The sequence below is a fragment of the Zonotrichia albicollis genome, chromosome 14 (assembly GCF_047830755.1).
Source record: "Zonotrichia albicollis isolate bZonAlb1 chromosome 14, bZonAlb1.hap1, whole genome shotgun sequence".
NCBI lineage: Eukaryota > Metazoa > Chordata > Aves > Passeriformes > Passerellidae > Zonotrichia > Zonotrichia albicollis.
Genome location: NC_133832.1, coordinates 15,444,536 through 15,472,459, shown reverse-complemented (window position 1 = coordinate 15,472,459; position 27,924 = coordinate 15,444,536). Strand labels below are relative to the sequence as shown.

Sequence of the window (27,924 nt, the reverse complement as noted above, 5' to 3'; positions counted from 1 at the left end):
TTGTTCCCAATTTCCACCCCCGGGCTCAGATGGGAGCGTCTCCCTTTTGAAGGCATCCTGAGGCTGTGTCCCAAAGGGAGGCTTGGAGAGCTGGATTCAGTTTGGGTTGGAACAAAAAACCAAACCAAACCTCCCTCAGAGGGATGGCTGGGGATCCCCAGGAATTCCGGCCCGGCATCAGCATCCCTGATCCCCACGGGGAAGGTGTCCCTGCATTCCCAAGGTGTTATCCCGGCCTGCTCAGCCAGGATTTGCTCCAGCCCATTCCCACCATGGAGCCACCCAGCCTCCTGCCCTGGAGAAACTGGCTGGATGCTATTTTAAGGATAGCTGGTTGGAATTCCTTACAAATTGCTATTCTCTCCCAATCCGCTGCTGCCCGTTCCAACTCTGGGAGCAGAAAAAGTGTGATTGATTTTTTTCTTTTTTTTGCCTCGTTTTCTTTTTGGAAAATGAAAGGTTTTGTGGGAAAGGACTGTTCTGGATGCATTTCTCAATTTGCAAAAAAAGAAAAAAAAAAGGAAAAAAATTGGTCATAATGATCAATCTGGCTTGTTTTGACAAGTTTCAAAATTAAAAAAAATCACTGTCTGGCTCTTTTTGTCTTTTTGTTTTGCAACTTAGGCATGTCCAGTTCCCAAATACATTTAAAACTGGTAAAACCAACCCCAAATTTCATAAGCCAAACCTAATTCTTGGGGTTTTCTTGTTGAGTTTCAGTTCACAACAAGCAGAGTTGTCGACCTTCTGGGCTGAAGAAAGATCATCCTGAAGTGCTAAAAAGGCTGGAGGGACTGGGCTCAGGAACTCACCCATCTCCTGCCCAGGCCTTTGAGAGGGGCTGAGAGCTTTGATAAAACCCCAACAACTTTTAAAATTTATTATTCCTTATTTTTTTATGATCCTCAATTAAAAATGGTCCATCCCCCACCACTTTGCTCCCTTCCTCCTTCCTCAAAGAGACATGCAGGGCTGGGAGGTCACCCTAAGAGCCACCTGGACCAAGAACACCCAAAAAGAGCTGCTAAAGTCCTTCAATTCCTGGGATAAAATGGACTCATGGCGGGAGCTGTGCAGCTCCAGGGCTGCTGTGATGCAGGAGCTCTGAGCAGGCTCCTCCTGTGGCAGAAGGGATGATTTTGGGCTGGTGTGATGGTGGTACCTCCAGCTGGGACGCCCATGAGCCAACTTTCGGGCTGAAGGAGATCCTTAACATCCAACCTGGACACCTGACATGGCCCTCCCCAACTTTTCCAGCCTTATTTAAGAGAGATTCAACTCAAAGAGGCAGGAAACCCCAGGGAAGCAGGAAAAGCTGATTCATAGAATTCCCTGCCTGTCCTGGGTTACAATGTAAGATGTAACCAAAAGATAGGTGGGGCAGGGTTCTTTATCTTCTCCCCGATAACTCCCTCCAGGGAAGCGCCAGCTGCTCTGTGGGGAGCCATCTCCACTAATGGGTCATCAGGGTTCCACTCACAGAATCACATCATCCCACTGTGAGATGCTCCGCCCAGGGGGAGGAACCAAACATTCCTACCTGGATAGAATCTGAAGACTGGAACACCACAGGAGCACTACCGCTGCATTCCCAGGGGACAGGAGCTCCATAACCACCACAGGACCTCCAGAGAAGGACCAGATCTTTCTACAGCATCACTGCTTTGACAGAACCACTTCCATCACTCCAACAGCCCCCATTTAATCAGACTGTTCCCACCACCCTGACCAACAGGCTGTCAGGTCGTACTCTGACTCTGTCAGTCTAAGCCATTTCTTCTGTACTACTGCCTTTATTTTCCTATTAAATTGTAGTTGTGACTTGGAATCTCCTGCTGGTTCGCTCTCAAGCTGGAACATTTCTGGTGCCCAGAGTGGGGCACCCCTGGGGGATGGTGGCAGTGAAGCACAGCGCTGTCTCCTTGCTGAGGCTCATGGTGAGGACTCGGACCCGCAGTGGGATGGAGAGGCCGGCACAGAGGGGAGTGATGGGGGAAAGCCCATGGGGAGAAGGGAGGCCTGGCGTCAGCTGGGCATGGAGAAGGGGAATTCACCCACGTGGATGCCAGAAGATGGTGATTTACAGATTGAAAAACCTGAGGCTGGTGACCTAAAGGAATTCCAAGAAATGGAGGAAAGAGATCCTCAGGAACTGGTTGCTTCTTTTTCAGAGAGTGTGGAACATGTCTTCAGATAAGATCAAAATCCCTCCTGAGCCTCTTGGCAGATGTTCTAGCTAATTGCATGATAAAATTAAAAAGCTGTACGAGAGGAAAATGAAAGAGGGCATGGATATGAACTACATAATCCAGAACAAAAAGGAATTTCACAACCCCAGCGTCTATGAAAAGCTGATCCAGTTTTGTTCCATTGATGAAATTGGTACAAATTGCCCAAAGGACAAGTTTGATCCTCATAGCAGGTCAGAGGATTCATATTGTGAGGCACTAGCTAAAGCCCAGAAGACTGAGATGGACAAATTGAAGAAGGCCAAGAAAGACGGTACAAAGATTGAATTTGTGACTGGCACTAAAAAGGGTACAGCAAGAAGCGCTGGCTCCACAACCACCACAACATCCAGCACCACTGTGGGAGATGCCCAGAAGAAGAGGAGGAGGAACAAGTGACACATGTTGAGGAAGGGTCTCAAAGAATGACTCAGAGAATCACATCATCTCATTGTGAACTCCCCCACCTTGAGGGGAGGAACCAAACATTCCTACCTGGATAGAATCTGAAGACTGGAACACCACAGGAGGACTACCACTGGATTCCAAGAGGACAAGAGCTCCATAACCACCACGGGACCTCCAGAGAAGAACCAGATCTTTCTACAGCATCACTGCTTTGACAGAACCACTTCCATCACTCCAACAGCCCCCATTTAATCAGACTGCTCCCACCACCCTGACCAACAGGCTGTCAGGTCGTACTCTGACTCCATCACTCTAAGACAGTGCTTCTGTACTACTGCCTTTACTTTATTTTCCTATTAAATTGTAGTTGCGACTTGGAATCTCCTGCTGGTTTGCTTTCAAACTAGTACACTGCCCCATCACTTTCTGGCAGAATCCAGGAGTGTTTCTGTCCTGACATTGTCTCCACCAAGCCCTAGGGGCATTCCTTTCCCAGACAGCAGCAGGAATGGGATTAGGATGAATCACAAGCTGAGGGTAACCTGGATTATGGGACTTCACCCCCTTTGGCTCTGTGAAAATCATGGAATCCCAGAGGGGTTTGGGTTGGAAGAGATTTTCAAGATCATGCAGGTTCCACCCCATGCCATGAAGGGACACCTTCCACTATCCCAGGCTGCTCCAAGTCCCATCCAACCCGGCCTTGGACATCCCCAGGGATGGGGCATCCACAGCGTTTCCAGGCAACCTCAACAAACCATCCCAAACCACCACGCTTGGTGCCACCAGAGACCAGGAGGCACCTGCAGAGCTCAGCACAGGGACACTCCATGGCCTGGCCTCCCAGTGTCCTGCCCAGGAGCAGCAGATATCTGGGATTTTGGGATTTTCCCTTTATCCCCTTCCTCCAGGCGGCAGCCGAGCGTCTCCCGGCCCCGCCTGCGGCCCTGAGTGGCAGTGAATGAACTACCCTGACATCTCCTCTTGAAGCAAAGCAAAATGTGTTGAAGATAAACCAGTTCCAGATGTTTTCCCAGTGTTGCCAAGTTACTCAACATGTTCTGCTTTAGTTGTCAGATGCTTTCAAAGCGATTTCCCTAACTCTGAGCACGAATGGTGAGGGCTCTCCCTGGGAATCTTCTGCCTGGGGCTACCATGGATCTGTATTTTCATAAGAAAAAGACTCGGCTAATGATTAATGTTCCCCAGAGGAAGCGGGGCCTTTCTTTGGGATTTTTCTTCAGTTATTTTTAATTAATTTGTACAACTGGCAGCTACATGAAAGTGCAAAACCCGGGAATAATGCTGGACCCGACTCCTTTTGCTCCTTCTCTCTGCCCACACCTGGAGTTTGTGGAGACATCATCATCCCTCACTTCCCTGGGGATGAGAAACCCCTTCACCAGGGAGGAATCACTGCTTCCCACTGGGAATTTTCTCTGAGCAAAGAGAAGTTTGTCTACTGAAGGAAAAGTTGAGTTTTACTTATAAATCCCAACATGGGGCATCTTCTTTAGGGAGAAGAGATAAGATCATTGGATGAAAAGGACAAAGCCTCTTGGGTTTAAGTTCCTGGTAGGATAAATCATTTAGAGCTCATGTTTTCCAAGGTGGCTTTGGGAATGTGGAAAGCATTTGGGATTGCAAAGGGCAATGGTGGACACAGGGCTTGGGGTGAAGCATCCCTGGAGACACACACAGGGTAGGAAGCCCTTCTCCTCCTTATCCAGGCACATTCCTTCTTTGTACAAGCACACTCGCTCCTTTTCCAGGCCCATTCCCTCCACTTCGTAATAAAAATAATGGCAGTGGTGTTAAGTGAGACAATGTCACCGTCTGCTTCCTGGGCTGTTCTTTCAGAGAGCAAAGACAGAGTACTCAGGGATGGAGGATTAGGAGGTTGTAATGTCAGACCAAAAGCAGGAATTTTATCCAATGGGCTCCTGATGATGGACTGCTTCATACACCACTTCCAGCTGCTCCTGCTCTGGGAACAGCCTCGTCTGGATCCATTTAAACAGATTGGCAAAGTGTTGAATGCAGCATATGGTGCCCTAAAACCACAGAACTTATTGACAGCAGCCCAGACTCACTAAAGAAAAGATCTTCTACAGCCTTGCTCTGGGAATACCCAGCACTTTCCTCCTACTTGCAGCAGGTAAAGTCCATCCCATGCTCCCAGAAAGGATTTGCATCCTCTGTGCTCTCTCTGGCATCTTGTCCTCTTGGGAACACCCCTTGGGAGCTGTGGCCTGGAAAACACATGGATCTCCTGTCCTGGGGGCCTCCTCACTCTTGGTGGATGGGGCTCAAACCTCCCCAGTAGCCACCCAAACCAGCCCAATTCTGAATTGGCTCCACTTCCCAATTCACTGAGACCCAACACGCACTCCTGAGGAGGGAAGCCTCCAGCAGGTGTTAGGGAAGGTGAAACTGTTTCTCACAGCTCCCAGGTTATCCCAGCAAATCCCTGCCAGCATCCCCTCAAGATGACTTGGGTTGTTGGATCTCACTCCTGCAGTTCTGTGAAAATAATGGCATCATGGAATGGTTTGGGTTGAAGGGATCTTAAAGCCCATTCTGTTCATCCTCTGCCATGAGCAGGGACACTTCCTACTGGACCAGGTCGCTCCAAGCCCTGTCCAACCTGGCCTTGGACACTTCCACAGCTCCTCTGGGAATCCCATATGACCCATCACCACCCCCAGGCCTGGCCTGATGCTCCATCACCAGCAGGATACAAGGGCTTCAGGGCAGGGAGAAGGACACACATCCCTCAGGGAGGTGCTGGATCTGGATGTGTGCAGGGACTGAGGCCACCCTGTGCCCACCAGCGCTGCTCAGTGTCACACATGACACAATGCACAGGGCCAGTGACTCAGGGCCACTTGCTGACGCACCACACTGGGCTATTCTTCTCCCTCCCGATGAGTCGCTCCAAGATTGGACACAGTCTATCTCCGAGAGAGGCGCCTGCAATTAGCTTAACTCTTGGCAGTGCAGGAGAAATCTAATTTCCTTCGGGATCCGGCTGTCTGGAGGCAGGGACAGGGCTGTGCTCCCTCCCCTGGCCTGCCTGGGAGCTTTTGCTCCTTGTCAGAGCAGCTCCACAACCCCCTGCTCACAGAAAACCAAGGGATTGGATCCCAGCTTGCAGAACTGCTCCATGTCCAGCTGTTCTGATTGGTGTAAACTATATGGATGTCATGAGGAATAGTCAAACAAGAGACACCCCACTTTTTGGGTGGTAGCAGCAAGGGAATCTGCTCGGGAAACACGCTCCATCTTCCATGTGCACCACCTCTCCCACCCCAAAAACCATGGGACAACGGGAGCACAGGCCTTGTCTCTGCAGGACTTTGGGAACAGGCAACTGGTAGAGTGTAAACATCACCCCAAAGCTCTGAGATTCAAGTCAAAGCAGGAATCAAACATTCAGCTGCTTCTCAGAGCCTCTTTGGTCTGGAAATGGGCTGGAAATGTCAGGAAACCTGTGCTTCCCACGAGATGCCTGGTACTTCCTTCTTCCAGCCAGGCAGGAAGTAGCTTTGCTCATGGGGCTCTGCTCACGGGGCTCTGCTTGGTTTTGCTTCACCTCAACAGACCAGAAACGACAAAACTCCTACAGATTGTCAACTCTTGGACTTCTTGCACCCTCACAGGGATCTGGGATCACTTTGGGATGCAGGACATTCTTCTTGCTCCATCCCTGTCTCCTGCAGTGACCCACGCAGGGCTCTGCTGTAGGTTCCTGTCAAGAGCCAGCCTGGAAACAGAGGGACCATCCCAGCCCCTCTGGGAGCAGGGAGTGGGCTCACACCCAGCTCGTGACCTTGTGCTAAAACACCCTCTCTTCCTTCCCTGCCCACACCCAGGACAAATTACAGCCTCTGGTGCCCGGCCTGGAGGCACCACCTCAGTGTCCATGCTGGGAACAGCTCTGGTGGCTGGGTGGAGAATTGGGAGTTTCCTAGGAAATGACCTGGGGATCGGATCCTAGGGATCTGATGTTTGTTTGGGGCTGAATCTCTGGATAAGCTGAGCTCAGGTTAAAAATCCACCCCAAGTAAGCCAAATGAGGCTACACCAGCCAGCACCTTGCCCAGCCAAGTCCAGCTGGGCTCCCAGAAATTTCCGGATCTGGGGGCATCCATGGATTGAAAACTATTCACAAAAATGCTCCTCCCTAGCTGGGCCTTATTAGTGCCTCTTTGTGTGGGAGACTCTCCCTCCAAGCCAGATTTCTCCAGCCCGTTTGCCCAGTCCTCCTGCCATCCAGTCAATGATTTGTAGCTGGGAAGCATGGAAGGATGCCTTTGGGATTCCCTGCATCCAACTGCTGCCACGTGGGATCCTCTCCCTCACAGCCTGTGTGCTGCTGGAGTCACATCTCCCAACTCCTCACTGAGACCAGTCCCACCAGCCGGGGAGGACAACAAAAAAGGTTACACCAAATCATCAGGACACTTTGCAAAGTAGGATGTGGGAATGCTGGGGACATCCCTCCTGCTCCAGGCCTCCTCCCTCTCCTCCTCCTCGCATAGAGCAGCAGGAAAGGCCAGGCTGGAGGAGCAGGCTGGCATGCAGTGAGACCAACCCCGAGTGGTACCACAGTGCAGTGTCACAGCGTCCCACTCCTGTCCCCAAACGCCACCAGCGAGGCAGCGCCGCGCTGAGGACAGGGCGGCTCACCAGGGCGGCTTTGCCCCGAGCCCCGGCGGCTTTTCCCTGGGACAGGAGTGGGCCAGGCTGTGCCGGGAGGTGCTGCCCCTCCGCCCGCTCCCTCGGCATTCACACCCAGGAGAAAAGGAACCAGGGCTGGGCTGACCGTCCAACCTCGGCACGGCGCGGGCGGGGGAGGCGCGGGCACTCAAGGCACTCGCGGCAGCGGCCGGGGGACACCCGGCAGTCCCATGGGGACACCCTTCGATTCCCAGGGACCCCTCCCCTCGGTCCCCCCGCCTCCGTGCCGTTCCTGCCCTCCCGGCGCCTGCGGGGCCGGGAATGCTGGCCCTGCCCGAACCCTTCTGGCGCCGGGTCCCGCAGCCCTGTGCGCGTTAGAGACTCTTCACCACGGGGATGCCCCGCGCGAGCAGCTCTTGGGGGATGTGCGGGGGTGCGTGAGTGCCACCCCCAACCCCGTGCCTCCCATTGGAGGAATAGCGTGTGCCCCCCTTATGGGAAAAGATCTGGCGTTCTCCTTGGAGGTCGGCTCTGCCCTCTGTGTCACTCGTCCCGGGCCATGCTCTCCTCCAGGGCGGGCGGGGCCTCCAGGCCGAGCCCCCCGGCGCCGCCGTGCACGCTCGAGAAGGACACCATGGTGTGGAGGAGCATCAGGACCAGCACGCACAGTCTGATCCTGCTGCTGCCGAGGCGAGACCCCGCGGAGACCGGCAGCAAGGACGGGGAGCGAGGCTGGTGGTACTGGTGGTGGTGGTGGTGGTGGTAGAGGTGGTAGTGGTTCTGCCTCTGGTGATGGAGGTGGGGGTCGTGGCGGTGGAAATGGAGCGACTCTGACGCCGTGGATTTGGGGGATGTGTCCTCGTTGCTGTCTGAGGGGTGCTCGCAGGAGTCCCATTGCACCTCGCAGCACTTGGCCTCCTCGTCGGGCAGCTGGTTCTCCAGCAGCCCTGCAGGGAGGAAGGGAGCAGAGGAGGGGTCAGCGGGACACTGAGGAGGAAGCGAGCCCTGGTGCCCACCAGCTGTGGGATGGGCACACCTGAGAACCAGGACATCCGGACACCCCCCGGCACTGGCCCCAGCATGTGTGAGCCTGCACACACCAGCAAGGCGAGCTCAGGGCTCCCCAAATCCTGCTCACAGTGGTTCAATATCCCCACCCTGCTTTAATCCATCACCTGCAGCTCCCTCTATGCTTTAACTCTCAGTCAGAGGTAGGACTTTCACCTCCTGGGCTGAGAGGTTGCTGTGCCCCCATTAACCCCTTACCCCCGTACCCTTGGCATGGCCACGTTTCGGCATCAGGCAATGTTACCACACTGCCCCTCCTCCCACTCCATCCCGGCAAGCCTTCCAAACCCAGGGAGAGGCTTGGAAATTCGCCAGGGCTCACCATCACCCCCGCCCCTGTGCCCGGTGCGAGCCCGGCCCTCCTTACCCGTACAGATGAAGCCAGGCAAACCTCCATAGATCAGCTCATCATTGTCCGGTAACACGAAGGGGCACCTGGTCTGCACCTCCAGGCAGTATTGCTTGCATGGGATCCGCTGCCGGCACTGCTGCTGGGTCACGTTGAAGTACTCGGAGCACAGCCACGCCTTGTAGACTGCCTGGGGGACATCATGGACAGGGACACGTCACTTCCCAAGCACCGGGACAGCTGGAGCACCGCAGGGTGGAAGGGGACGGGAGAGCTCCCAGCTCTTGTGGGAAATGTGTGTTGGGGTCATTTGTTGAATAGCGATGGATTCAAACAATCCACTGGAGTGTAACAATGGTGGAATTCGTCTATCCAGCTAAATCCACCACGAAAATAAAGCTAATTACCACATGGAATAATGTCCCCTACAGACAGGCATCGTGACAGATTCTGCCAGCATCAGCAACCCAAGAGCTCAGTTTGTCACACAAAAATACAAACACTGTTTATCACCTGTCCCAGAGTGCTCTCCTCATCTCCAAGACATCCCACTGCTCTTCTGGGGAAGATTCTCACCTCCTCTAAAGTGCTTTGGCCCCCATGAGCTGTGGACATGGGACAGCAAAACACATCATGGGCTGCTCTTTACTGGAAATTTCCTGCTGGAAAAGCTGCTGGACAGAAGCAGCTGGGATGCAGCACATGCAGCCACTGCACCTCAGGCTTGTCCCTCTCTGCCACCAAATCACACCTTCCTCACCTTCCCCACCAGGTCCTGGGAGAGGTTCCCGATTCCTTGACATCTGGAACTTCTGCTGTGCCATTTCTTTTGGCTCAAGGAGGAAACTTGTTTATTTTCCATGGATGTTCTGGCACTGGAATGTACCAGTAGCAGTACAAGGTGTCTCCATGTGCTCTGTTCACCTGCCTGATACTTCAAGCTGTGCTTGGCAACATTTCCAGAAGGAAGAGCACCCTGGGAGTTCAGCTGTGACTGCAAGGCTGTGCTACATTCCCTGCCTGTCCAGCCTGTCCAGTACTGGGTTCCCCTCTTCCCTTCCAGCCTCCGTGTGCTTGTGCCCAAAGTAGACAGCTGGGCATAGCCCAGCTGGCTCAGTTTCAACCATATTCCCAAATTTCCCTTATTTCCCCAGCATCAGGCATGCGGGAAGTTGTTTTTCTCCACTGGCTGTAGCAGACAGCGAGGGAGAGCTCCCATTTCTCCTGGTGTGCATCATTCCCCAGGCTGCAAGAGACCCGCGGCACTTCCAGCTCATCCATGAACTCATGAGGGCACGAGTAACAGCACCATGGTCATTCCATGGCCACATCCAGCTTCCTTTGAAACCAGCTAGAAAGGGCTCCCTGTGATTCAAAGGGAATGAGTTTCCCTCCTCTGCATGCTCAGAGAAACCCCCTGCTCAGCCTTCCAGCTGCATTTTCATTTTCTTGAGGCTTTAAACCCATCACTTCTTTGTTTCCCCATGTTTTTCACAGATTCTTATCATCGTTTCTTTGGCCCACGGTGGTGTCAGGATTAAAGCTGGTTGGGAAATTCTTGGCAAGTTATTTTAGTTTGTTGTTTTTTTTTTTCCTGTAAAATGCCAAATCATGAAAGGCAGAATTTTTCACAGAATTGTGTTAGCTTTGGTGAAACTTTCATCCCAAAAAGTTTAATGGGCACCAGGACACAATTTACGGAGTGAACATTTTGGAGCAGTCCCCAGCACTGTGGGCAGGGCTGGCCCCTGGGATGTGGGAATGCAGGTGCTTGTTCTCCTTGTCCTGTTGGATGTTAATTACTGGCACACAGTGGAATGGCTCCAGAGGAGGGAATGACTGCAGAGTGTGAGGACACAAGCAGGAGAGTTTCCAGGTCTGAATTTGCATCCCTGAACATGGAAGTGTCCACGGCCAGGCTGGATGAGGTTTGGAGCACCCTGGGATAGCGGGAGGTGTCCCTGCCTGTGGCAGGAGGTGGGACAGGATGGGTTTAAGGTCCCTTCCAACCCAAACCATGCTATGACTGCATGATCTGCCTGAGCTGATTCCCTAGAAGCGAGGAGGAAGAGGCCGTGCTCTGGAGGGGCCACAACCCCCACTGCAGCACGTGCCCAGAGGGTGTACAGTGGGCTCCAAAGCACAAACTGACTGCCAGCATGTATTCAGACAGGCCATACCCTTATTCCAATCCCTGCCTGGACATGATGCTGTTATTCCCACATGCTCCAGACACACTCCAGCGTAATGTGGAGCAAAACAGACAGAGGCTTTATTAATTACCTTAATTATTTGGGGTGCCTTTCGAGCAACAAGGAGAGGCTGTCCTGACAACAGCCCAGCCCTTGGAGTGTCCAGCAGCGAGTAGCTGGATGAGCTTCTCCCTCCCCTGGTGACCATCCAGGATTTTGGACAGCTGGTGTGGATGACCTGCTTGAATTTGAACTGGCTGATGTCAGGTGGGTGAATTCCCCCAAAAGCCATGAGTTTTCAGGATTAAAATCTGGATGGATTAATTGAACCACAACCAGCCTGCAGTTTAAAGGGGAATTATGAACACACAAAGAGCTGGATGGACATCACTGTTGCACCCAGCCCCATCTGGGATGGACACCCTAAATCCATCCCTCCAGCTCAGCCTCTTTTCCATCCCTCATCTGCCTTAGGATAAGCATCTCCATCAGTGGGACTTCCTCGTGTTTCCCAAGGAGGTTGTTTTACAGCACTTATCTCGCTGCCTACAAGTTTTCCTTCATACTTGACCTACATTTTTCCATCCAAAAGTTCACTCCCTTCAATCATTCCCTCCACCATTCCCTCTCCCTGCTCCGTGTTTACACATCTCTAATATTTGCAGATGTCTCACGCTCCCCCTTTAGTCACAACTCAGGCGAGCTGGGCTGATTTACTCACTCCCATTTCCTGCCAGTCTCCTTCCCAGCTCCGACTCTCCCACGCTGCTTCCCAGATCCCAGTCACATCCCAGCTCCCACCTGGGCTCACATGCAGCCAGGCATGGAGGCCGCACTGAGTGCTCCAGCAGAGGATTGTGGGCGTCACCTGAGCTGTCCCAGCTCCAGATTTGGGTGGAAAAGGCAGCTGGAGGAGGAGATTTCCCAAACTACTTTGGGTTCATCCTGCTCTCATGTGGAAACAGCACAAGCAGGCTCTGCATGGATCCACAAATATCCCTCCTAAAATGTTTGTGGTGATTCCCATCAGGGAAGACCCCATCAGGGTCACACACACATCCATGAATTTAATGAAAATATGGAAGGAGACACTGCAAGGAGCTGGTGATACCACCAGGGAGGGCAGAGCTGGAGCACTCATCCAGAACCTGAACCAGGATTCCCTGTCTGCCTTCCATTCTTCCTTCCCTTTCCCCTTGAGGGAAGCACTGACCCCAGGCAGCCCTTGCCATTCCCTTGTGGCAGATCCTCCAGTGCTGCAGCAGGAATTCCTGCAGCTCTGCAGGATGGAAACTGCCTGTGTGTACTCAAAAACAGAGACATCCAAGACCTGCTGGTCCAACAGAGCTCTCCCACTCCACCGGGATCAGGCTGAGACACAGGTGAGATCCCAGTGGCCTCCCATCACTCATCCAGAGAGATCCATGTCACAGACAAGGAGCAAATTCCCTGGGATGTTCACGGCTTTGGTATCCCCAAGTTTACCCCACACAGCCTCCTTAATTCTGCTGTTAAAAAGGACATGTGAGTATTTAGGACAGGAAGAAATTTATTCCCTGCTTAGATCAAATAGGAAAGCTCCCTGGTTTCCATCCTCGCCCTCTCTGGATTCTTCAGGAAGCGGGTTGGGTTGCAATCAGTGCTCCTGCCATTCTGGTTTGGCTTTTGGCAGATCTCCAGCCTGGCCAAGTAAATTAAAGTGACCTCAACTCCAAAATAGCTCCAATTTGGTGCCCTCTTCCTGCATTTTTAGCTCTGGAGGACTGGCTGCATGACTCTGAGGAAGCACACAGAATTTGGGTGCCTAGGAAAGGAGCCAACTTCACAGACACGATTTATACAGAAGGAAGAGGACAGGCTATCTGTCCACATTGGAATTTTGGAGGTGGGATGAAAAACTTCATCCTAAAAGACATTAAAAAAACCCAAAATGAATTGGATTTCTAATAGTGAATTAGGCTGTCTGCTCATGCTTCCAGTGGGATCTGGAAGCAGCAGTCAGAGGGATGGTGCTTTCACAGGGAATTCTGTGCCAAATGGGAGTTCTTCCCTGCCTGCACTATTCCCTCTGTCTCCTGGCAGTACCAGGACAGCATTCCCCACCAAACAGCTTTTCCAAAGTCTTTCTGTGTCCTTAGGATTTCTGCATAAATGTGGGCACTTCAAGGCCAGTCCAGTTGCTGCCAGTATGTTGGAAACGCTGGCACTGCTGTGGAACCATCCCAGATACATTCTGGGAGAACTGAGGAGCAGGAATGGAGCAGCATTCTCAGGACACACCAGCACTGCAGAGGATGCAGTGTTTGGGATAGTTTGGATGCCCACTGGGAATGCCAGCTGTAATTAACAAAACAAACTGTTGTTTTCCCATCTGAACAGGAATCAATGCTTGGGAAGTTTCCCCAAGGAAAATCCTGCTAATGGCACAAATTAGCCCTTCTCATTAATTAGTGGCAGGGGTTGGGGCAGCATCCCCAGACCAAAATTTACTTCTCTGGAAGGGGGAGATGCAGCCTGGAAGGCAGAGAGGGAAATAGGGAGATTTTCCCTACAAAATAACCTCAGAAGGAGTCCTGGGATGTGCTTGGCCCAGAGGTGAGGATCACTCTGGAAGTTGGGCTCTGCCATCATGACTCTCCTCCTTTCCCTCTTCTCACTGGGTGCACCCAGCTCCCAGCAGGGATGGGATGAAAAATCCCTGCCAGACCCCCAGCCTGGAGCAGCCCCCTCCCCTCCCAGAGCAGTTCCTGGGACTCACATTTCCATCCTGGTCTGAGAGGAGCATCTGGAGTGGCTGTGCCTCATTAATCTTGGACACAGGGAAATGAGCACTGCTAATGAGCCGCTCGGGCAGCGCTCCAAGCTCTGGCACATGAGGATGCAGCACGGGAAGCAGGACAGGCTGGGGGGGAGAGAAGAGCCCCCCTGGATGGCAGAGGATTAAGGGAATACTGAGGTCCAGGGCCAGCCAGGAGGAGTCACAAACACATCTGCAATGTCCAATTACCACTGTATTCAATTAACTCAGACAGTAACAATGTGGAGCTTTAAACCAGCTTCTTTTAGGCTTTTTCAAAATTCTCCTTGCTATGGGCTGTTCCAACATCATCTCTGGAACAGCTGATTTCTGGTTTCTTTGATAGTTCTGGAGTTGTTATCCCTGCCTTGACACATTCACATGCTCTGGGTTAGGAGAGAGGGGACAAAAAACACCAACCCAACCCTAAACCTCAACAACTGGACAGGATTATGGGATTTGTATTGTTTTTCCTTCATTTTTAATATAAAGTTGCCTTTTGCCTGGCGATGACAGCCCTGGAGCCGCAGCTCCTCCGTTTCCCAACCAGGGGAGCCTCTGCCCATTGTGCCCAGCTCCAGAGGGCACGGAGCAGCAGGCACGGGGATGGGGCTGCCAGCAGGAATGCCTGGGACATGGATGGGATGGGGGAATGGGGATGGATGCCCATTGTACCCAGCTCCAGAGGGCACAGGGATGGAGCTGCCAGCAGGAATGCCTGTGACATGGATGGGATGGGGGAATGGGGATGGATGCCCATTGTACCCAGCTCCAGAGGGCACAGGGATGGGGCTGCCAGCAGGAATGCCTGGGACATGGATGGGGGGATGCCTGGGACATGGATAGATGCACACAGGCTGTAGGGAATGGCACTGGTGGGAATCCCAGCTGGAGTGGGTGCTCCTCAAACACCACTGGAAACTCTACACAGAGCTGCTGGGCTGGCTGGCCTGTGCCCATTCCAGGCTCTGCATTACCCTGCAGCCCACTCCTCTCCAAGGCTGGTTTGCCCAGAAGTTCTTCCCCAGCCATCCCATCCATTACACCAGTTTGCATCCAGATGTGTGTCATTCTGACCAGGCTCATCCTCCAGAAAGGTCCTGGGCAATGGAATGTCCCTTGTGCTCACAAACTGGGCCTTCCCACTACATCCCACAGGACCACATCATATCCTTTGACCTGAGTGATGAAGTCACTTCCAAGTTACCTGGAAGCAGCTTGTCAGAGCTACCCACTCACCACTCAATCACCTGATGAAGCAGCTGATAGTTTTAAAGTTTAAAACTTTCATTTTAAAAAGAAAGCATTTTAGCTTTAATTCCCAGTTCTTGGATTAAAGAAACTGTGTGAATGCTCCTTCTTTTAGAGGGAAAAGCCCCAGATTTTCCCCTACAGGCCATGCAAACCCAGTCTGAGACACACAACGCCCCAGGTGCTCATAGGTCAAAACTATGAGAAAATAGTTTTAAGTGTGACCCTTTAAAGCTGACACACTCAAGGCTCAGGTAACAACTGTCACACTATGTCACAATATTAACAGATGCCTTGGGAAAGACTGCAGTGGGCAAGGATGGGAGAACCAGCACCCCAACCTGTCTCTGCAAGCACAGACTCAGCACCCACAGGTGATGGGCTGGGGGTGGCAGTGCCAGATCCCAGCACTGGGAATGCTCTCAGGGGACAGACACCACAGGCACAGCCTCCTGGCTTTGCTCATCTGCTCATGGCACCAAGGGCTGCTGTGTGCAGAGCCCAGGGAAAGCCTGGTCTTATCCCAGCAGATGCCACACTGCCCTTGGAACAAGCCCAGGAGGAAGAGCTTGTGCTCGTGGTTGCACCAAAGCAGGAAGCATTCCCTGGAAGAGCAGAGCTTGTGGACTTGCTTTGGACACCTCTGACAGATCCTGTGCTGAGGGGACAGAGCACATGGCATCCCAACATGGCCATGTGCCTGTTGATTAATCATAGTAATGAATGGCACAGCTGGATGGACAGGAAGGCAGTGACCACTGCCAGGCCCTCCTGCCTCCCACAGGCAGTGTCTCCATGCATGTCAGGTTCCATGTCCCTGCCCAGCAGTGTCTGCAGCCCTTTCCTTCCCACCACAGCTCCCACTGTTCCCAGTGCAGGCTGGGATCTGGCTGGAGGTTACCCCTGTCCAGCCACCCAGCCCTGACCCCTCCTACAGCCCCCAGCCCACTGCAGGAGGCTATTGATCCCTGCTACAGCCCCCAGACCACTGCTACAAACATCCCTGTTCCCATGGAATATTTCCATTTCATTATCAAACTCCACCTCGGGGTAGATGCATCCTCTCTCCAAGGGGGTGAGCAGGGGGATGACAGTGCTCTGCTCACAGATTGGAGCTCCCATCCCAGCATTCCTGATGCTGTTCAGTCCCCCCTCCTCACATCCTGGGTGTGACCCTGGCATTGTGAATTCCCTGGCAGTGTCTGGGACAGGGTGGCCCAGCCATGGTGGGCTGCCCGTGGGCACTGCTGCCAGACCCCAGGCACAGCCAGTCCCTGTCGCAGGATGCCAGCCCAGGAGCACAGCGAGGACAGGGGGACCTGCATTCCCAGGCTGCAGCTAATCCAGGCTGCTGCTCTGTGCTCCCCTTTCAAAAAGGGTCTTGGCTGGGCTTGAGAAGAGAAGAGCAGCTTGTCAGGAAGGTGAGGCCAGCTGGAGTGTGGAGGTTTGTGTGGGAAGGGGGTGGGCACCAGGAGACAGGGACAAACAGCTGGTGGCCAGGGAGAGAGCAGCTCTCCCTGGCATCTGGAGGGCTCTGTCCTTGTGACACCACATGCCCCAAGGTGGAAGAGGGGAGGCCAGGCCTCCAGTTCCACGGTGTCACCACACTCTGAGGGAAATTCTTCCCAATATCCCATCTAACCCTGCCCTCTGGCAGTGGGAAGCCTTTCCCTGTGTCCTGTCTCTCCATCCCTTGTCCCAAGTTCCTCTTCAGCTCTCCTGGAGCTCCTTTAGGCACTGGAAGGGGCTCTAAGGTCCCTCTGGAGTCTTCTCCTCTCCAGGTGAGCACCCCCAGCTCTCCCAGCCTGGCTCCAGAGGGGCTCCAGCCCTTGGAGCAGCTCTGTGGCCTCCTCAGGACTCGCTCCAGCAGCTCCATCCTGTACAATCCTCACCTGCCAGCCCCCAGTGGGTCAGATACCAGCCCATCCTATCAGCCCAAGGACCTAAAAAGTAATTAAAGACCTCTGCAAAACTGAAGCTGAACACGATGGAGTTGGGGACAGAGGGAAAGTGAGGTCCCTGCAATCCATTAGGATGGCTTGAGGAATTCACTCCCATTAGGTCCTGCTGCAGCCAGGGGCTTAACAGGATTCAAAAGTGGATTAAACATTTATACAGCTAATGAGAACATCCTGTTACATTAGATAGGATATAAAAAAATAAAGGCGAGACACTTCAGTGCCACGAGCCATAAATTACCCACCAGTGATGGGGGCAAGGGAGAAGTTTCTTTGCTCATTCCCCTTCCAAGGAAGCTGGAAAATTGTTCTCAGGATGGTGTGAGTGTCCAGGCCAGCAAGGGCTGTCTTGTATCCAATGCCTATGGAACAGCCCAATCCTGCACTCTGCCAGGAGCCTCCTTCACAGCATCCTGTGAGGTGCCACTTGGCTTCAGTGGGAATGGGACATGGTATAAGGCAGCAGGAGCAACCTGGTCCCTCATGTCATCCTTGTGCACCCCACAGAGACGGGCAAGCAGCAGGATCAGGCCCATCTCCACTCCCTCATGGAGCAAACAGTGATGAGACAGGAACATCCCAGCTCCTGGGCACCCTCCATGGTCACAGGGAAGTGCAGTTTTCCATGCACATGCTGGGTCTTGTATCCACCTCAACTTGTGCCCACAGGTCCCTTAAATGCAAGCAAAGATGATTTTGAGATGCTTATCAGCACTCCTGGCAGCTCCTACTGCTGGAGACACACAACAGGCCACGGCTCATGTCAGCCCTGAGAGCTGCAGCCTCTGCTTTTCTCTCCCTGGCTGAACAGCACTTGCAGAAATCTCCTGCTCCCTTGCAGGGAGGAAAGCCCCAGGATAGCTCTCAGTCTCTGTGGTGAGCAGCAGGCAGGAGCTCCCGGCTGGCATCGCTGCTCAGCCAGAGAACCCCAAGGGAAGCACTCCTGCAGGGAAACCCATCCCTGCTGCTCTGCCCTGGAGTGAGCCAAGGCAGGCTGGGGCTCTCCCTGTCCCTGTCCCTGATGCTCCACAGAATGAAAGTGCTTCCCCTGCATTCCCAAGAGCAAGGAGTGTCTGGAGAGCGGTCCCAGGACCACACTCTGAGCCAGGCTGCCACTCCAGAGCTCCTGGTGCTTCCTGGCACTCTCATTTGAACAGGAGAGCAAGGAATGATGACAAACAAGCAACACAGCATGGCAGGAAAACACAGCTCCCTGCACACTCAGGCAGAGACCCCTGTGGATTCCTCCTCTCCACAACCAACTCCAAGGGATATCACACTGAAGATCAAGAGCAGGTCAGGGAGATGCCCAGGTCTGAAGAGAGTTGAACTCATTACATTAAAGACACAAACACAGTTCCTGTTCTGCCAGCACTGGTCAGTCCTTCCCAAACTGCGGCTCTTTAGAAAATTCCAACAAAATTCCACTTGCCTCCTCTCCCTCTGTAGCCACCAGCAGTGGGGAATGCTTGGGACTGCTGCCTGTGGGCTCAGGGCATTCCAGGCTCCCTGATCTCGGCAAACCCAGGAGCTGGCACACCACTCACCAGGAAAACCCCCAATCCAGCCACTTCCAGCCCCGCTCTCCAGCTCTACCTTTGCTCTCCTGTCCATCCACAGCCTCCACCCACCAGCAGTGCTGCAGAGCTGCCATGCAGGGATGAGATTCCAGCCAAACACGTGTATCTGTTACTCCCAAGAGGATGAGCAGGGCAGGTGGCATTTCTTTCTCCAGCCAGGACCAGGAACAGCAGGATGCTGGCACAGGCAGGGCTCTGGAAGAGCAAATCCTTGCCAGGTGAGGCCATTTCATGTTGCTTTTTGAACAGAGTGGCCATGTTGGCAGCATCTGGGGGTGCCAATGCTGCCAGCACTGCTCTTCCTGTAACACCCCAGGAGCACGGCTGGGAGAGAGGTCCCAAGGAAAAGCCAGGAGCTGGGAAGAGGAGCCAGGCTGAAGCAGGCGAGCCATTCCAGGCAGGCAGCTGCTGGCTCTGCCCACGGGAATGGGGCTGGAGCAGCGTGGACAGATGGCTACTTCTTGCCCAGGCAGCCTCTGTGTCTCATTCACAGATTTGCTGTCCCTGAGTCATTGCCCTTCAAAGGACAGCAGAGCTGAGCTCCTGCGTGGAGCCAGGCATGAGTCGCATCCTAATGGCATCCCGGTGACAGCGGGAATAGCCCCTGGCAGCCAAGCACATCCTGCCTCTGCCACCTGCCTGCCTCCCACCCTGCAGGGCAGCTCTGGAGCCCACAGCAGAGAAAAAGCCTGTGGGGCAGCCCTAGGACAGGCCTGGGGCTGTGGGATGTTTTGACAAACCCTCTCTGTGTGGGATCCGTGGCACTGCCCAGCAGCAGGGTCAGGCCAGGCCATGTGTGATCCCTGCTGGGCAGAACAGCTCCTTCCCTGCTGGAAAAGAATCCTGTCCTCAGGCAGGGACCAGGTGAAGCCCCTTGTGAGGGCAGGTCCAGCTGGGCTCAAGCAGACACCCAGTGCATCCTGTCCCACCTCCCAGGGCTGGTGTAGGAGGCGCTGCCTCCTCTCCCTGGGATGTGAGTGGGGCTGGAAGTCAGCGTGGCACCAGCAGATCCCTTTGTCCATGGGGAGCAGGGATCACTGCCTGGTAGGAAAAGCTGCAGAGCAAGACAGCCTGATCTGGATGGCCACAGGCAGCCTGTGCCAGTGGATGTGCACAGCAAGGGGACTGGGGGTTGTGCTGTTTCCCCAGATCTCACACTTTGCTGGTATCACTGTACATGCTGAGCTCCTGACTCCGAGAGCCTTCCTGCACCACATAGAGCAGCAGGATGCTTTCCATCTCCAGCTGCTGAGGCGGCATCTCTGAGGAGCTCATCCCACCCTGCTGGTGAAGCCCCTGTGCCCACTGTGCTCCCAGGGATGGGCACACATGGAGAAGAACATAGGCCTGCATCTGGCACTGATGGCAGCAGGCACAGCTGGGAGCACGGAGCAGGAACTGGAGCCTGTGGCACTTGCAGCTACCGGTGACAGTTTGATGGAGAGAGATGTCACCCTCCCTCGCTGTCCCTGCACCATTTGCCAACCTGCCTGTTGCTCCATGGAGCTGCTGCTGCCTTGGGAAACTTGTGGGCTGTCCCTGCAGCACCACTGACAGACACAGGCGAGGACAGGCAGACAACAAGGACTGACAGACAACCAGAGCGAAGGAGGCAGCCAAAAAACACCCAATATCCCCCATAAATCCCTCCATTCATACCCTGACCCCATCCCAGGTTGATTTACCCCACAGCACTGGTGTAGGTTCAGCCTCCAGCCCACCACACACCCCCAGGCAGTTTGAGATGTCTCCACCCCAAGCAAAACTCAGGGCTGTCCAAGCACCATCTGAGCACCCTCACTCCCACCTGGCTTGCAGCCCTTCCAGGTCCCAGGTACCACTGGCACATTCCTGACACCTCTACATCTTTTATTCCAGGGGGCAAACTCCTTCCATCAGTTCAGCTTTTGTTTCTCCTGTTTTTCAAGCCTTGATCTCAATTTTCAAGCATCGAGGAGGTACCGGACACAAGGCACTGGAATGGGGTGTGCAAGAGGCTGCAGCCACAGCACCTGCTGACCAAACCCACCATGGTCCTCTGGCCCAAATTCTTTATACAACTGAACCACATCTTTGTGCAAGGCTGCAAAAAACTCCCTTTGTTCCCATGGAATGGGTGGGGAGCATGTAGCTGCACACTTGGCTAAGCTCATGCATGTGCTCCTGCTCAAGCTGCCAAATGACTGCACTGATCTGCTGGAATTACTTTCGAATTCGCTCTGGAACCTTTTTTCACCTCATGAAACACCTCATGGCCAGGCTGGTTGTGGAGAAGATCTGGAGCTGCCACAGGTGTGTGGGAGCAGCCTCTCCCCTCCTGCTGCTCCTGGTGCACCAAATACTCCACAGGAGACCAGGTCCAGGGTGCAACTCTGCAGTCACTCATCCACAGATTCTCTGGAAGCCTCATTTTTAAAGTAACTTAGCAACCTTAAAAATCCTAAGTAACTTAGTAACTTTAAAAAAACCACAAGATTTTGGTGAAACCACTTTTGCTGTGGTTCTCAAGGGACGTTCCCTCTGTGCAGGTAGCCTCAGAGCAGGAGTGCACCAGGTTTAGCAGCATTTTGGATAAGCCCAACCCAAAAAAATCTCAACTTGAGCTACTTTTGTGAAGGTAAAACGCTGCTTTGGTTCCCCCAAGAGGTGTCCCTGGCACTGGGATAACCCCAAGACATGGAGTTCCCAAAGCTCCTGGCACCAGCAGGCTTAGGTTTGCAGAGGATGTTCCACAGGGAGGGATGCTCTGTAGGGATGCTGATTGCTGATGCTATTCCTGGTTAAACAAGAGCCAGAAAACAGGACCCCAGAGGGTGCTGAGCCTGGGCACTGGGGATTTGCTCCCTGCTCTGTGTGGGATGTGCCAGGGATGATGGCAGAGCAGGAACAGCCTCCATTTCTCACCACATCACTGCACACCAGCGGCACAGAAACACCAGCAAAGCCTCGGGAGTGAAATCCTGCCCTGCCAGGGGTACTGGGGAAACCAGAGGCGCAGAACCAGATCCCACAACCACGGGCCTGTGTGTAGTGAAACCTGATAATCTAATCACATCTGAGATGCTACAGGTCCTGTCCAGCCCAGCTCTGTGCCAGCCCCCTCCTGCCTGTCAGCCCTTCTCTCTCCACAGCTTTGTTTCTTGCAGCCTAATGACTCCTTAATGGGCTTTGTCCCATAGATCTTGATTTGCCCCAGGACGGTGGGAGGGGGCACTTTGGAGCTGTTGGGGTGGGAGCCAGCATGCAGAGCTTGCCTTGGCATGAGCAAAGGTTTCATCTGGTGTCTGAGCTGGAGCAACACTGCTCTTTTCCTGTTTGGAAAGATTGGAAAAGGCACAAAGAGCCCTAAGCATCCCTCAGGGCATTGCTTTGGAGGGACAGTGATTTCCTCCTGCACTAAGCCCTGCAAAGCCTGGGCTGACAGTTTGAGTGCTGCTGCTGCCCCACATTTCCTGATGGATATTCCAGTCCAATATCCACGTCCCCAGGCCATGACCTCCTCAAGCCTCTTTGGAGGATGCTCCAAAGTGTCCCCACAACTGCTCAGTGCACCGAGTTCACTGTGTCTTGCAGAGACAAAGGGTACAAGTTACACAGCAACAGGCGAGATGGAGGCGGCCAGCAGCTGCTCCTGACTCAATTAATGACTTTTCCCTCTCATGTTCAGGAAAACACAGGCGTGTGCCACCTTTTATCCACATCATCCCTACCTAGCACCATCAGCCAGCAGCTGGCAGGCAGATCCTCACAGCATGAGGTGAAATGTGTTTGAGAAGATGGATGGACCTTGTGAACCCACCTCCATCTCTTCCTCCTGTCACAGGACAGTGGTGCCCCTGTCCATGAGTGTCCCTGCGGGAGTCAGACCCCCAAAATCCCACCAAATGGGAAATGCAAACAATAAACCCCAGAAGTGCATCTTCATGGTTTACTGGCTCTCAGGCACAGGGATTTCTGGTGTTAGTTGGAAGAATAACAAATAAAACATTTCCAGGGAGTGATTTGGAAGTTGACAGTGCTGCACAGGAATAACAACATATGGAAAAAGTGGGATCTGCCCAGGAATGACCCCCAAGCAGAAAATAAAAAGGGACAGTATGACACTCTGAGCAGTATGACACTCTGAGTAATGTCAGCAGCTGAATTACACACAAACCCCACCATTTCATGGGATTCCTAGCTCCAGGGGAACTTTGGTCCAGTCTTCCCCAACCTCTGGGCACAGGTGGATGTTGCAGACAGGTAGAGAAATTATAAAAGAAAGGCCTCATAAAATCAGGCCTGCTCTGTCAAATCGATAGCTAGCCTGTCATTTCTTCTAAGTGCAGCTAGTACTTTGCAAGTTCCCATGTGAAAATAATCTGGGTATGAACAGTTTGTTAATGTAAAAACCTTTTTTGGGTGGAAAATAAGTGCACCTGCACTTATTAGATCTGTTCCCTGAGAACCCACAAAAGAAAAATGTAAATAACTTGAACCTTAGCACATACACACAAATCACCTTTTGACCAACAAATGAAGTAGTAAGAATACTACCAGGTAATAGAGGTTGCACAGGAGATCTGTGAAAACTATAAAATAAGTTATGTGAATAAAAATTTGGTTTGTCCTGCATGAAGAAAATGGAACGCAAGTGATTTATTCCAATAGACAATCTGGGGTTGGGATGTCCAGGATGCTGTTTCCCCTCCTGGCAGAACTTGTTTTTTCTTCCCAAACCTGAGGGCAGCTCTCAAGATGATTATAATAATTATAATGCTCTCAGGGCATTATGTGTCTCCTGAAGCCAATATACAACATTTACATACTTCCAAATTTTTAGCTTGGGGTGAAACCTGCTGCCACAGGAAGGAACTGGCAGCTCCAGTTGGGATTTGATGTTGCTGTTGTTTGAAATCAAGTGGAAAAAAGAGCCAAAATCACCAGAGTGGTGTAGCTGTCATAGAGCTCCCTGTGAGCTCTCTGTTGAGCCACACTTCTTAGACACCCAGTTCCAGAGGGATCCGTGCCTCAGCAGAGGGAAGCCGTGTGCAGGTGAGCTGAGCTGCTGTGCTTCCTCATCTTCAATTTCCCAGCTGCTGTTACAGAATGGCAGGGATGTGAATGGGATGCAGCACAAACCTTCCACACTCAGCCCTGCTCCCACAGTCCCATGTCCCAGAATTATCATTTAAATCCTGTTTCTCCAGCTCCAGAGCTCCTGAAGCCAGAATCCTGCTGTGAGGGCTCTGCAGGAGCTCTCACACTGGCCAAGCTGCACATTCCACTGTTTTCCTCCACTCCTCTGCTGTTTTCCTGCTATTTGCTCTCAGATGTTATCACCATCAAGCAATAGCTTTGCCATCCCTCACAAACAGGTATTATCCAGCATCTGGATGGGAATCACAAATTCAAACTGCTTCAAAAATCCTGTCAGCCACATTTTTCCAAGGCAATGAGTAACTGTAGTCCCTGCTCAAGTCCAGAGGACTCGAAATCAGACCAAAACTCGCTTGTCATCACAGTGCTGGAAGGGTCTGGTATGAGCCTCAATTCACAGATGGGAACAGCCACTGAGAGGGAAAAGCTGAGCCTCATGGATGTGAAAGGCTGGAGTAAGACACATAAATATGGAGTGAATGGCCTTAAACAAAGCAGCCTGATTTTTCAGGATAGGAGCTGTGAGGGCTCCAGTGGGAGTGTGCAGGCTCGGGGACTCCCATGGGAATTTCCCAGTGGGTGGCCCAGGGGAGTGTGCACAGGTTGTCCCTGCTGCTCCTGCCTCCTGTTGCTTCCCAAGTGCTGCCGGAGGAATGCAAGGCTGGAGCTCACAGATGCTCTAAGGATGCACTGACGTGCAAAGAACCAACTCACAGGAACGAGTCCTGCCACTACCTCCAGCTCTGCATCTCCCCAGCACATTTCCTGCTCTCCCATCGAGGATGTTAAACCCAGGGACAATTTATGGAGACTCATTGAAGCACAGCTCTGTTTCTACACAGTTTGGAGTCCCAACATAATTATTTTCTCACCTCTTTTGCTTCTCTCTCTGGGACTCCCAGCAGAGATGGAAGCTAAGCCTGAAGTTGGAACGTTTATGCTCCACCAGACATGGCACAGAGAGATCCTGATCCTGCTGGGCCCCTGGAAACAGGAGCAGCACAATGGACAGCACCCTGTGGAAGTGGAGCAGCAGGACGAAACTACTCAGAGCAGGCTGAATACTATGTCCCTTGGAAACCACAGGGGGAATTTGGGAAGCAGACTGTAATTACCTGCCTTGGCCCATGCCAGAACACAGGCACAAGCTCCTGCTCAAACCCAGCTCCCCACAAAAGCGACCCTTGGAGTGGTGGCCAGGATCTCAGCAATGTGCGCTTGCTGAAAGACACCACCTTGGTGTCCCAGTGCTGCTCTTGGTGTTGCTCCTGCACTTTCCCAGGACATGAACATCACTTCAAGAGCTGCTCTGCAAATTCAAGTGTCCCTCAAAACTCCTGTCCCAGAAGGGGAGCAGCCAACCCTGTCGTACTGCCAGGGAGGAAGCTCGGCCACCATCCCTGTGGCGACAGTGCTGTCACACACCCCAAGACACAGCTCTGAGAAAGGGAAGCAGATTTAATTATGGAGACCATTGCACTTCCCAGAGGTGATGTCTGGAAGGAGCATGCACAGGTGAGCCAGGCAGCTTGGAGATGGTGGAAGCTGGAGGCACCACGGGCTTGTAATAATGAGCATCCAGCAGAACCACACTGGGGGTTTGATGGAGATCCTACCTCAACTCTCATCTGGGAGAGGAGATGGCTCCATGCTGAGCCTCAATCCCATTGATGCTGGGAGACACAACCAACCCATCAGCCTTCAGAGCAGGGACTGTGCCCCAACACCCCGGGGCTGGGGACAGTCAGTGACACTGGCGGAACACCAAGGTGGGAGGCACAGTCCAGCACCCCTGGGCCAAAAGAGTTTAAGAGCTGGAAAGCAGCTGCTGCATACAGGGAAGGGGCACTGGCACCATGGTTCATCTCAGGTCACCGCTGGTCTAATGACAGCCAAGCAGAACCCTGGGCTGTCCCAGGAGCAGCAGCAGGTCTGAGGCAAAGGTGAGGGGCCTCACAAGTGCCCCAGCTCAGCCGCTATGTGCACAGGGGTGCGCAGTGAAAGAGGTGTGGGTAAGGCTAGCAGGGATTGGGGTGTCAGGAGTGAAGTACTTGGACTGAGGTGCCATGTGGGGATTGGGGTGTCAGGAGAGGCATCAAGATTGGGATGCTGGCAGTGGGGTGTCATGAGCTGGGTGCTCAGACTGTGTTGGGAGCAGGGTGTTGGGAATGGCAGTGGGATGTTGGGAGCTGCCTGTGTGTGCACAGGTGTGAAGGGACGTGTGAGTGCTCATTCAGGCCAAGTACTGCTTTGCCTTCTCTGTCCCACCACTCTGTCCCAGCTTTCCCAAGGGCTCCAGACCTGTCCCATCACCACTGCCAGGAGAGGTTTGGGGAGCAGAGGGAGATCCCAGCCTGCAGGCAGGTGTGAGAACAGGGGGACCACGGTACCCCCACACCACCAAGCCCGCTGTGGCCCGGCTCACCCGGGACGCCCCCTCGTACCTTGCAGTCCGTCAGGCAGGATCTGACCGAGTACTCTTCCGATTGCAAGTACTTCTCCAGCAAGAGGTCGAACTCCTCGTATTTTTCCTGAGCGTGTTGGTCCAGCCGCTGGTACGCCTGGACACAGCTGCTACAGGCCTCCCCGTCCAGCGCCCCGGCCGCCGCCACCACCAGGTCCACCATCAGGTTGTCCAGGCTGCAGTCCAGGCCGTCGGGGCCGGCCATCTCCCGCAGCAGGTCCCAGATCGTGTAAGTATCACAAAAGGAGAGGTTGAAGTTCCTGAAGTAAGCCTGCAGGAAGGTCCTTTTGGAGGAGGGCGAGGCGAAGAAGGGCGCGGCGGCGGCGGCGGCGGCGGCGGCGGCGGGGGGCGAGCGCAGGGGCGCGCCGGGGGCCCGCGGGCGCTGCGGGGCGAGCAGCCGGGCGCACGCCGAGTCCAGGTCCCCGCGGGCGGCGGGGCAGGGCCCGCCGGGGCCGCGGCTCAGGTTGCCCAGCAGGGCCTCGCAGCTGCCGCCGCCGCCGCCGCCCGCCGGCTCGGCCGCCAGCAGCGCCCGCGGCCCGCGGCCCCGCGGCCGCTCCCGCGCCCGCAGCTTGGCCCCGGCGCAGAGCCACAGATGGTCGGAGAGGAGCACGGTGAAAAAGAGGAGCGAGGCGAGCGACAGGCGCCATTTCTGCGCCCGCTCGGGGTCGGCCACCGGCTTGTCGCTGCGGCGCGGCGCGCAGCACACGGCCCCGCCGGCGGCGCCCCCGCGGGGGGACATCCAGGCGCCGCGGATCATGCCGGGGGCGCGCGGGCGGCGGGCGGGCAGCGCCGCGCTGCCGCCGCTGTCACCTGCCCCGCACCGTCGCCATGCCCGCGCCGCCCCCGCCGCGCCCCGCCGCCGCCGCCCGCCCCGGCCCCGGCCCCGGTCCCGGCCCCGGGCATGCCCCGGCCGCCCTCACTCGGCTTTCCGCTTGCCCCGGCGCGGTGCCGGGACCGCGCCGCGCCCGCCGCCGCCGCCGCCCGGCCCCATCGCCCTCAGTCTGTCGCCATCTTCGGCCGCGCCGCCAACACCTTGAGGAGCCGCGAGCGCTGCGCCTGCGCGCTGCCTCCGCTCCGCCGGCACCGGCACGGCCGCGGCCCGGCCCGGCCGGCGCTGCCGCGGTGCTGAAGGACAGCTCCGCTCCGATCCGCTCCGCTCGGCCCGGCCCGGCCCGCCCGGGACACCCCCGAGCCCGCACACCCGCCACACCCCGCAGCAGCTTCGCGCTCAGCCCCGTCCTCACCCCCACCCTGACCGTCACCTCATCCGCACCTCATCTGCACCCTCAGCCTCCTCCTCATCCCTTCCCTCATCTCGCCGTCACTACACCCCCACCGTCATCCTCACCTCACCTTTGCCATCATCTTCACATGCATACTCATCCTCATCCTAACCCTCACTTGAATCCTCATCCTCACTCACCCTCACAGACTGGTCCCGTCCCCATCCCCGATGTCAACAGGTCCCAGTGCAGAGCGGCCCTGGGGGCTCCGGCAGCGGCCACACACACGTCGCTGTCCCCCACGAGCAGAGCCTGGTGTCCCCTCACTGCCCACACACCCTCGGCCCCACAAAGAGCCCCCAGTGATTCCATTTCTGGAGGACTGGGAGACACATATTGCCAGACACCAAAATCAGCTTCCAGGGACATCCCTTATTCATGTCCCTAAATCCCTGGTAGAGGGTTCTTGGCATGGCTAAACCCTGAGAGACCATCAGCTCCCTGGGAGCAGAAAATAAAGAGCAGCTGAGGGAGCTGGGGGGCTCAGCCTGGAGAAAAAGAGGCTCAAGGGGAATCTTGTGGCT

The 27,924-nt window shown here is 54.4% G+C and overlaps 1 protein-coding gene and 1 pseudogene across 1 annotated transcript; one reads left to right on the top strand and one right to left on the bottom strand.

Moving 5' to 3' along the window:
- Positions 1 to 373: 373 nt before the first annotated feature.
- Positions 374 to 27,295, bottom strand: NALF2 (NALCN channel auxiliary factor 2). Its single transcript, XM_005488238.4, has 3 exons — positions 26,098 to 27,295; positions 8,755 to 8,926; positions 374 to 8,266 (listed from the first exon to the last, which is right to left on the bottom strand). The coding sequence occupies exons 1-3, from the start codon at positions 26,872 to 26,874 to the stop codon at positions 7,863 to 7,865; spliced, it is 1,353 nt and encodes a 450-aa protein (XP_005488295.2). The 5' UTR covers positions 26,875 to 27,295; the 3' UTR covers positions 374 to 7,862.
- Positions 2,003 to 4,168, top strand: LOC141730881 (SAP30-binding protein pseudogene; annotated as a pseudogene).
- Positions 27,296 to 27,924: the final 629 nt, after the last annotated feature.